Source organism: Cicer arietinum, chromosome 7, assembly GCF_000331145.2.
Source record: "Cicer arietinum cultivar CDC Frontier isolate Library 1 chromosome 7, Cicar.CDCFrontier_v2.0, whole genome shotgun sequence".
NCBI lineage: Eukaryota > Viridiplantae > Streptophyta > Magnoliopsida > Fabales > Fabaceae > Cicer > Cicer arietinum.
Window position 1 is genome coordinate 59,900,945 of NC_021166.2, and position 11,391 is coordinate 59,912,335.

General features: G+C 31.2%; 1 protein-coding gene and 2 long non-coding RNA genes across 4 annotated transcripts in view; 2 read left to right on the top strand and 1 right to left on the bottom strand.

Annotated features, from left to right (window-relative positions):
- Positions 1-597, bottom strand: part of LOC101488917 (uncharacterized) — a 1,459-nt gene extending 862 nt beyond the window's left edge. The window contains exons 1-2 of one of the 2 annotated variants that reach the window (XR_012163948.1): positions 344-597; positions 139-180 (exon numbers count right to left, since the gene is read on the bottom strand). This is a non-coding gene — a long non-coding RNA (uncharacterized lncRNA). Of the gene's footprint in view, positions 1-138; positions 181-335 lie in introns of both variants that reach the window. The other variant, XR_012163947.1, reaches the window with a different exon arrangement.
- Positions 598-6,724: 6,127 nt separating this feature from the next.
- On the top strand, positions 6,725-9,526 carry LOC101504747 (factor of DNA methylation 1-like). The gene is made up of 6 exons (XM_073363680.1): positions 6,725-7,607; positions 7,736-7,917; positions 8,406-8,495; positions 8,621-8,908; positions 9,199-9,414; positions 9,515-9,526. Exons 1-6 carry the CDS (start codon positions 6,725-6,727, stop codon positions 9,524-9,526), a joined length of 1,671 nt encoding a protein of 556 aa, XP_073219781.1.
- A 94-nt stretch (positions 9,527-9,620) lies between these two features.
- Positions 9,621-10,959, top strand: LOC140918910 (uncharacterized). The gene is made up of 2 exons (XR_012161369.1): positions 9,621-9,689; positions 10,687-10,959. It is a non-coding gene; the product is annotated as an uncharacterized lncRNA (long non-coding RNA).
- The last annotated feature ends 432 nt before the right edge of the window (positions 10,960-11,391 follow it).

Genomic DNA, 11,391 nt, shown 5'->3' on the forward strand with positions numbered 1-11,391 from the left:
GTGACCCAGGCTTCAAATATTGAATAATAATTATAAAATCAAAATAAAGTCAGTAGCAATCCATTGAAACCAAAGCAAATTTCTAGAAAACAAAATAAAAAATTTAAGTAGAAATTCAGAAGAAAATTAAGAAACTACCTGAAAGTGTGCTTAGGACTCACCAGATGTAGGTTAGGGTTCCTGCAATTTGAAAAAGAAAATAAATTAAGAAATGAGAAACCATGGCAGCTGATTAGGGTTCATGCGATTTGGGAAAAAAACAGAGAGGCAAAATGCAAAACGGTGGAAGTTGATTAGGGTTCGTGCTACTATTGATATTTTGGTGCTATCACTACCACGTAACTGGCGTTTACTGGGGACATTGAAGGTTGCGAAGATGGAGATGCTAATGGAACGGGAGATGGTGTTTATTGAGGCCTTAAAGATGATCGAAATGAAGGAGAAAGTGAATGGAGGATGAAGGAGAACGGTGAGAACGAAAAATGGAGGCACTAGGGTTTGGAAAAAATGGAGGCACTAGGGTTTGGAAAAATGGAGGCACTAGGGTTTGTGAGGATGAAGGAGAACGGTAGTATCCTTTGAGTTGTTTATGGTAGTGTGAAATATGTTTTGGCATTATCATATTTTTATATTTAATATTATCATATTTTTAACCATACGTTTGGGTGTATTTTAAAATAAATCTTTTTTTTTTTATGATATGTATTTGTTTTTAAATAAAAAATATTTAATTTCTAAATTGGTTGTTAAATCTATTTTTTTAGATATAGAGATTCAGAAAAATTTAGTTTTAAAAGAAAAAAAAAGATTTTGATTGGTCTCTAAATCGGTCGCTAATAAATTGGTTTCTGAATCGGTCGCTAAAATATATTTGTGACTACTTTAGAGATACATTTAGTTTTAGTTAACTATTATAAATATTTTGTCTACAAAAATTATTTCACATTTTTCTTTTTTTATTAATAAAGAAAATTAAAATACGTAATTAAAAAATTGTTAGCGACCGATTTAGTGACGAAATAATATTTAGCTTTAAGATTTAAAATTTCAGTCTCTACTTTGGTCACTAATGTGAAAGACAAATTTTCTATTAGTAATATTTAGCGACTGAATTTTTGGTCGCTAAAATTCAGTTGCGATTTCAGTCACTAAATTTCATTAGCGACCGATTTAGTGACGAAAAAATATTTAGTTTCCAAATTCAAAATTATGGTCTCTATTTCGGTCGCTAGTGTGACTGAAAATATTCGGTCTCTAAATCGGTCACTATAGGCGAAAATTCTAGTAGTGAAAAGATTAAAAGTCAACTCATCTCAAGGCAAAATCGAATATTGTTCTTGGTTTACAAGAACATTCTTGCTTTATGGATGATCTTATCCACTCACTTACTCATGACAGTTGAACCATTTCCAACGACCAAATGAGCTGTCATAAATCTTCTTGAAGCTTATAAATAAAGTCTCAATAAGAAGAACAAATTAGAGCTTCAAGTGCAAAGCAATACATCACTTATACAATCATACTCGAATCCACTTGAGCTTCTCAATCATTTCTAAGTTTCAGTTCTATTCTTAGTTTGATATTAGAATCAGTTTCTACTGAGTTCTAAATTCTATAATATATTCTCAAACACGAGTTGAGCATACTCAAGAGAAGGCCTTTGGAGTTTGAGGAGGGAGATCGTGTTTTTTTTAGAGTTACCCCTACTGTTGGCATTGAAAGAGTCCTAAAGGTCAAGAAGCTAAACCCTCGTTTTATTAGATCCTTTCAAATATTGTAGAGGATATGTCCCTCTGCATACATAATAGCTTTGCCACCCAATTTATCAAATCTACACAATGTTTTTCACGTCTCCCAATTAAAGACGAGTCTGTCCAACTCAAGTCAAACCTTATTTATGACCCAATGTCAGTCCAAATTATAGATAGAAGTGTAAAAACATTGAGAAACAAATAAATTCCCCTAGTGAAGGTTGTTTGGGAAGGATCTTCTTTAGAAGAAGCAAGGGAAGCGGAGACTGACATGCAAATGGAGTATCTTTACCTCTTCCAATAGGTAATCATCTGAATTTTGAGGGCAAATTTTTTATTAAGATTTTGAGGATGTAAAAACCTTTCTATTTTTTTAAGTCTAGAAGTTAATTATTAAAACTATTAATTTTAAAAATAAAATAATCAGTTTAAAATTTGTTTAATTAAGGAAAGGACACTAATGACATAATTTCCATTGCACAACCTTAAATATCATTGTTTTTTCTTCAAAAAACACCTTCCCATCTTCTTCCCGTTTCAACTCCTTCATCTTCCCAATCTTCAAACCTCTCATTTTTCTTAATTTTTCAAATCATTTAAACCTAAAAGCTTGATAAAGCTCTTTAAAACCATTTTTAAACGTCTAAATTTGTCCCTAATCAGACTCAATAAATGAAATAGGATAATAACCCAAACTTGAGTCAAAGTTGCAACCAATTTAATCAAAACATCATCTTTTTCTTTTTCACAAACTATGAGTTCTTTTTATTAAAGGATTTATTTTTTTTTTTATTTTTATTTTATGATTAGGTATTTAATTTTCTGAAGTTGTTTGGGAAAAAGAGTAATGGAAGAAAACAACTAACATAGCGAAAAAATGGAAATCTATCCATATGGATTTCATTGAAAATTTCAGTAATTTAGAACTTGCACGCTGTTTATGGTTGTGATGTTTGTGAATGAATTATATGTTAGGAAAAATTTAATCAGAGGTGTATAACTAGATTTAAGGTAAGTATGCTTGTCGAGCACGATTTATGCTCGTTATTGTTGTTGCCTCTGATATTGTTGTTGTTGCCTCTGATGTGCATGTGAAATTGTGTTATGTTACATTAATTTCTTCTAGTATGAGGATTTTGGATGCTGAAATATTTCGAATAAACTATTTTGGGTTATTATGAATTAGGAGAATTAGAGTGTGATGAAATGAAATTTTTGCATATAGGTGTTTTAAAACTGCATTCAAATGATTCTTCATGACTTTTATGTTGTTATTAATTTCATGACTTTGATATTTTTACCATTTTCATGACTTTGATGTTGTTACTATTTTCATGACTCCAATGTTGTTTCTATTTTTTTCGATTTTTATTTTGAATTAAGGACCTAGGATTAAATTATTATGGGTTTAGTATATCGCTGGAGTTATTTATAATTGTTGCAGATGAATGACACATTTTATATATGGCATAATAAAGGCAATTTATACAAAACATCTCAAGTTTTGTACAATATCATTAATCAGATCATGCATGACCTTATTCACGGTGGGACATTTAGGTTATTTCAGACATGGAATATCAGGTAAAGGAGAATAATCAAGACGTTGGTTGGGATTTGGCCCGACCACATTTACCAATCAGGACTCAATTATCTTGGTGACCCGCATTAAAATATTGAACGACTTTTCCTTATTCCAAAGGAAAAGATTTGAGGTCATGTGTGTGTTTTTCAGAATAATATATATATAATAATAATAATAATAATAATAATAATAATAATAATAATAATAATAATAATAATATAAGTAAAACTTTTATAAAAATTTAAAATTGAGAATTTTATCTTGAGATGTATAATTATTTTTCATGTTTTATATACTTTTATGAAAGAATCTATTTGAATTTGTTTTTCCCTTTATTTTTTTTCAGAGCTCACTGAGGTATTTTTATCTCACCCCAATTTTTTTTATTTAGCAGCTGGAGGAACATGAGACATGAATTTAGCATCAAAAGATCAATTTCAAATTCGTGAAATTAGAATATGATGTTTTGTTTTATGATGTAATCAGTCAATCGTAGTTTATTTTCAAGATGTAATATTTTATGAATCTACTAAACAAGTTGTAAAATATATTTATGAATGTAATTTTCAGTTATGCTGGTGATTTTAATTTATTATTCATTATTAGTTACTTCTATTTCATTAAGGTGTATGAGTCAAATTATCATATTCTAGATAAATGATAATTGGTCTTACATATTGCCCTTTTTATTTTTAATTTTTTCTATACATTAGTAATATTTTTAAAATTAAATAATTATGTACTTTTTTTATTAAAAAATTAAAAAAATTAGTTACTTCTATATCACTTTACAATTACAAAAACTAAATTTATTAAATATTTTTATTTTAATCAATTAATTTTTTAACTATAAATTATTGGTTAATTTTTTAATTATCAACTAACTTTTCAAATATCAACAAATTTTAACTTACTTTTATCAAACAAATTCGATATTTCAGTTTTCCTTTCCAATTTGTGAATTAATGATTTTGTGGGTACGATCACTAAAAACAATATTTCGTATCTAGTCTCTATTAATATTTATAGAGTTCCAAACAAGGGAGCTCAGTTCCCAAAAAACTTGATATCCCATCTTTCCTTTCACTTTCACCAATTCCAAACAATGTGTACTAGTAATAATTTAATGCAGTCGCGTACACTATGCATCTCCTTTATAACCCAATCATGCAACCAATAATTAACTTACAATTGTACTATCTCGCTTTTTCAAATCTTTAACCAATAAAAAAAGAAATATCCTCGTAGAAACCGTGCACTATCGTCACACTAGATTATTCCCAAAACCAATTTTTATTACTCGCTCCTAGGGGTAAAAGGGTATTTAATTTTTCATTTCCATTTTCACAACTCACTGTGTTAGAGCAGTGACCATTTCTCCCTCTCTCTCTCTCTCTCTCTCTCTCTCTCTCTCTCTCTCTCTCTCACTCTGTAACAATCTCACCACTGTAAGTTCAAATCTCTCTTTCTCTCTGATTAGTTTTATCCTCTGAGCTTACATTGTTGCTTAGATTTTTCTTCGTTAAAAATTATAAAATTCAATGTTCAATTTGTCGAATGTTGTGTTTGTTTTCGTTTTTCTGATTCACTACATAATTGCATGTATTAGTAGAGGTTTTCCTTGTTTAAAGCTATGTTAGGTCATTGTTGCGTTTGATTGAGTGGATTTGGCAAATGTTGTTTCTAGTAAAAACCGAGAAAATCTGTTAAATAACAATTATCGGGGGATTACTGTTTGTGATATTGTCTTTCATTTTATGTCACTGGTTATGGGGATATGTGATTTTGAGAGGAAAACTACAAGGTCATATGTGTAATTTTTAGCATTACTAACAAGTGCAAGGGTAAATTCGCATGCCTAAAATCACCTCACTGAGTCCTTGTTTAAGTGGCTAGCATTAACTTCAACAATGTAGTCTTGTATTTGTGTTGGCTTATTTGGAGATTTGCTTTTACTCATTAATGGAAAAAAGTAAAAAAGTGTACCACTTTCACCATGTTTGCAACTCATAGACAACTCTAGCCTGATAAGTCTGCCTAGATCAATTCAGGTGGTATAAATTTTTAACATAAACTGCCTTGAACAATGATTGTACTAAATGTAATTTTTTAATAGTACAAGCTTACTTTCACATTATTGTTAGTTTAATAATTTCCCTCCTTGAATTTTTCAGTGCTAATTATCAATCATCAGTTTTGTTTCTGCTTAATTAAGGTGGTTTCCTCTCTTCTTTTCTTACTTTAGTGCTCTTTTTTGAAGGCACCAAGTTTATGTTTAATATGTGTTCTTTATCTTTCAAATCTTGACTGTCCTTTGAAATTTTTACGCAATCCAAGTCAGCACAATAAAAGTTCTTCTTGCTCTGTTTGTTTATTGCTTTGTTATTGTGCTCTTTCATTACAGTAAAATATGATTGCTCATTTAATTTTTTGTTTTTCTCTTTCTATATTTTAGTGTTTATGTATGTTTTTAGAATTCATGTTTAGTTTGTATATTGATTTTTAGTCTTTGCAATAACTCCTATCCTGCTATCCGCAATACTACTATATCTGTTTTGCAGTTTGGCGCTCCGCACCACTTTCCATCATAAACAACGTAGGTCTTATGTCATGTTGTGTCTAAGTCTGTACTTTAAGTCATCTCTAGTTCTCTTCTAATGGCAAAGAGCATTAATGGAGTACTACTATTTTGAGTATTTTAACAGTGTTTATGCCAAATGCATTTATATTTCTAATAAATTATAACTGAGGCCATTTCTTAATTATTTTGTAACTACCTCAAATGATAGATACTTTGAAATAAAGGGAATAAATTAGTTTGAACATTGTAGAAGTGAGGTTTGAAATATTATAACTCAGAAGTCTAGCTACTAAAATTCACTAATCAAGGGATAGAATAGAGTGTATCCTTCAAATTCAATTGACTTTGAAATATTTTTACTCTATTTTTCATGTTTATCAAATTATCAGCTACTTTGCAATCTTAATTGGCTACAATATTTTTAAACTAACTAGATTTTCTTTTTAGCTGACTGAAATATGTTGATTTTTGCAAATTGATCTGTCTAATTAGAGAGAAAGTGCTTTGTTCTTTAATGAAAAGTTTAGACTCATAAATTGTTAGATCTTTCTCATTTAACATTTTTCTAGTAGTTTAGTTGTGTGTAGTTTTTCTTTTGGGAGAGTGCATATTCACATGTGATTGAATCTTTGTTTTTACTTAGTAGTGTATGTTTGATGTATTTCCGCAATATGTCTATTGATTTACTTAAATGTTTTACCTTTTCTATGGAAGTTATTGCTTTGCTACGTTTTGGCATGTTTTCCACGTCAAATTATGTGCAACCTTATATTTCTGAACTGACTTGTAATTGTATGCAGAGCTTCAATGGACTACAGCTCTGAAGAAGAGTCAGATATCAGTGAATCTGAGATTGAGGAGTACTCTGAGAAACCATATGAACAGTTAAAGGCTGGGAAATACAAGGTTAAAAATTTCAATGGCACTCTTAGGTGTCCTTATTGTTCTGGTAAAAAGAAACAGGATTACAAATATAAGGACTTATTGCAACATGCATCAGGAGTAGGTAAAGGTTCAGCAAACAGAAGCGCAAAACAAAAGGCGAACCACCTTGCTCTGGCTAAGTATTTAGAGACTGACCTAGCCAATGAAGCAGACCAAATACCTCGCCCAGCTTCGACCCAAGCTGTCAATCAACCTGTCCAACAAGATGAGAATTATGTTTGGCCCTGGACGGGCATCATTGTGAACATAAAGAGTCAATTGCATGATTCGAGATATTGGTTGAAGGAATTTGCTAAGTACAGACCATTAGATGTTCGCATATTCTTGATGGATGGTGATGTGGCTGCTCAGGCTGTAATTGACTTCCATAATGATTGGAATGGTTTCATGAATGCAAGTGAATTTGAGAAGTCGTTTGAAGCTAAACGTCTTGGTAAAAAGGATTGGAAATCAAGGGAGTTGCAGGCCAATTCAGACATTTATGGATGGGTTGCACGTGAAGATGACTATAATTGTGGAGGGCCAATTGGGGATTACCTTCGGAACAAAGGAAGGTTGAGGACAGTATCAGATATTGTTCAAGAAGCATCTGAAAGCAGAAATAGTATTGTGGATAACCTAGCTAATGAAATTGATATTACAAATGAAAATCTCAACAAAATGCAGTATAAGTATAATGAGAAGACTATGTCCTTAAGTAGAATGCTGGAGGAGAAAGACAAGCTACACAATGCTTTTGTTGAAGGTTTGTATAATTTCAGTTTGTATCCGATTTTGCATTATTGTATTTAAAGGCTATGTGCTTCAAGTTTGGCCATGTATGTTTTACTACGTAGGTTTTAATGCTACAAAATTGTCTCATTTTTTTGGCAGAGTCAAGGAGTATGCAGCGTAAAGCTCGTGAGGAGGTAAGAAGGATCTTGGAAGAACAAGAAAAGTTGAGTAATGAATTGGATGAAAAAAGGCGGAAGCTTGATTCCTGGAGCAGAGATCTTAATAAACGTGAGGTACTAACTGATCAAGAGAGGCAGAAACTTGAAGAAGACAAGAAGAAGGTAATGTATATTACATTTTTTTGGTGATTATTAGTATATGCCCATTTTGTTTTTTGTTTTTTTTATCACGTATCTTAGTTTCTTATCTACAGTTGTCCTTGCTAATTTTTTTTACCTTTATTATCTATTGTCCCGTACTAATATCCTTGGGTGCTCTTGAGTTGAATAACAAAGTGCTTTACTTTGATCCTATTGACTCCTTGTAAGTGAATTCAAACTTGGATTGGCCATCCACCATAAATGGTTTTAGTTTTAACTACCTCATTAATGTTGAAATTCCATCACAGGGATTTGTAATTTAATATGTTATGTGATGTATTAGTGTCATTTTTTATTCAAAAAAGCATCTTTTAAAACCCACAAAGAGCGGCCATATGTGCTTTTTGATATCCCACTTTCTAATATTTACATGCTTGAGACAGCTTTAAAATTATCAGCTTTTATGTGTGCTTTTATATAATTATAATGTTAATTCTTTGTTTTTCTAGAAAGATTCGAGGAATGAATCACTTTTGTTGGCTTCAAAGGAGCAGAAGATAGCTGATGAGAATGTCTTAAGGCTTGTTGAAGAGCAAAAGGTTTGCCTTCTATTGAGTCTCTTGGTTATGAAGAGACAGTATTACTGTAGCATACATTGTTTATCACTTACCAATTACCATACATTGTGAGTGCCTTCTGCTGATGTGGATTTCCAAATTTCCAGAGAGAAAAAGAAGAAGCCTTAAACAAGATCCTTCAATTGGAAAAACAACTAGATGCCAAACAAAAGTTAGAAATGGAAATTGAGGAGTTAAAAGGAAAGTTGCAAGTTATGAAACATCTTGGAGATCAAGATGATGCAGCTATCAAGAAAAAAATGGAAGAAATGAATGAGGAATTGGAGGATAAAATAGAGAGTTTGGATAATATGGAGTCCATGAACAAAACCCTCATTATCAAGGAGCGCCAAAGCAATGATGAACTACAGGAAGCTCGTAAAGAATTAATAGAAGTATGATCTCATTTACTTTCTCTCAATTTTTCAATTATATATAAAAAGAAATGTTACTCACACTCGTTGCATCCTTTTAACCTTTCTCTTCATGTATTCTTTAAGATAACCGACTAACTAGGTGCATAGAGTTCTTCGTGCTAAGCTATATAGACCTGGATAAAGATTATCTTCACTTGTCTGTAGGAAATAAGAATTTTGATATTTTGTTGTTCTGCTGTGATTTTATTGTGGAGACTAAAGTTGCTCCCCTCTCTTTTTATCTTTCTTTCTAATTTCTATTGTTTTAGGGGTTAAATGATATGCTGACCGGTCCTAAAACTAATATTGGGACCAAGAGAATGGGAGACCTTGACCAGAAGGTTTTTGTGACCGCCTGCAAGAAAAGATTCCCTCTAGAAGAAGCTGGAATAAAGGGTGTTGAGCTTTGCTCTTTGTGGCAGGAGAATGTGAAGAATTCAGCTTGGCATCCTTTTAAAGTGATCAGAGTTGATGATAGACATGAGGTATGTACCATAAAGACACGTTTATTGTTCTTGACGTAGTTACTTTTCAATGAATTATTACTTTGTTGGAATGCTTAAATAATGCCCTGACACTCATTAGCAAGATCCATAAAGAAATAGTATATAGTATAATAATTAACACGGTAATACTATTGTATTGACACAGTCAGTTATAAATGAGGAAGACGAGAAATTAAAAATGCTCAAGCAGGAATTTATCAATTATATTGTGGAACATATGAAGCAACTCAAGCGCAAGAGAACATAGGCATAAGGTATGTTTAAGACTGTCATCTTAGTTCTCGTTCAGCACTGATTTGACCCATTAATGTGTACTGAATCGATATTCCCTTGCTACCTTCAGCAACTAAAATATAATTTGGAAAGAAAGGAATAATAACCTGGTTGCATCCATATGCACATACAACAACTTTTAGACACTTGTCGGGTGTAGTAGTAAATAATATACTCATTTGGGCTTATATTGAACGCCGTCTAATATCTAGAATGAGTTTTTTTAATTATTCAATATCTTTATAGAGTACTTTAATTCAATACATTAATCTATTCTACAAATTGTTATGACTTATGAATGATGAAATGATAGGTTTCCATGAGTTTAGGGCGTGACTAGGGTTGAGTTACCCTTGCGCCCTATTCAGTAGTATCTATTTGGCAATAGTTTGATTAGTTCATAAGTTAGCCAATAGCTTTTTTTTTGGAGAATTGTTAACAGATAGATTTTAGTTGGAAGTTTATAAATGAAAGGCTAGTTGATTGAAATTCAAGTGTTTGTTAAAATTAGTTGTGGAACTAATATAAGAAAATAAAAAATGACATAAAAGGAAATGTTCATAATTTTTTATATACATTATTTACTCTAAAGTGTTCATTAAAAGCTCTTTTTAAAAGGTAATTACAAAGTAGTTTATAAATTTTGTCAAATAAGCTAAGTATTTGCGAAACAAACTCAAGCTTTGCACCACACATATGTTGGTGCTCCCTGTGTTATGCAAATACAATCACGGCATTAGTAGGTATTTGGTTTATTAGAACTTGGGCGTTTCAATTGTTCCTGTCTATCATGGATAATTTTGTGAAGCAAAAGATGGACTGATAAAATTAAATACACCAGCTTTTTTTTTAATCTTATTCAAGATGGAAAAGTTTCTGATATTTGGACAGTTACATATATAATTGCATAAATGCAAATTTCAATTCAGTTTTATGCCTGTTAAAATCTTAATGAATGTGTATGTTGAGTCTTTGCAGGGGAGAACTACATCATATCGGCAATGGGGAGTTGGAAAGTAGGACTATTTTCGTGGGATTGTATGAATGTTGTGTTGTACCTTGAGGCTTTGGAGAGCTATAAATAAATATGACATTTCAATGGAAGGATGAAAGTAGGACTTTTTCATATGGGCTTCAGACTTCCGTGAGCTGTTTAATCTACTGTGGATTGGAACACCTTTATTTTGATCATTTTATTTCTAAAATTCCACTATGAACTAATTGAGGATGAAATGGTTCTCGTTTTCGGTAGATGTTCACTCCGTTTATTTTATGCCAATGGGTGCTGATTATTAGTATAATTTATAATTTACAATCCGAAGTGAGAGTTAACAAGGTAAAGTGTAATCAAAACTTTTTAATTAAAAAAAAAGAAGATAAATGATATATATCAAATCAATACCAATTGTAGAAATATCAAAATTTCAACTATGAAGTTTTAAAGAACCAGATACTTTGGATGAGAGAGCGATTAGCAAATTTTTGTTTTTTTCCTTATCTTTTAAATAAAATTGATAAAGCATTTGTCCAACTCTGTTTTGATGAAAAATGATTTTTGTAAAATATTCTTGATTGATAACTTTGAACAAAATTGTTTTTAATTTGTAATTATCAAAATAGGTTCCAATGTCAATATATACTTCTTGTTTTTAACTACTTTTGTTTCTGAGTTAGAATAATTGG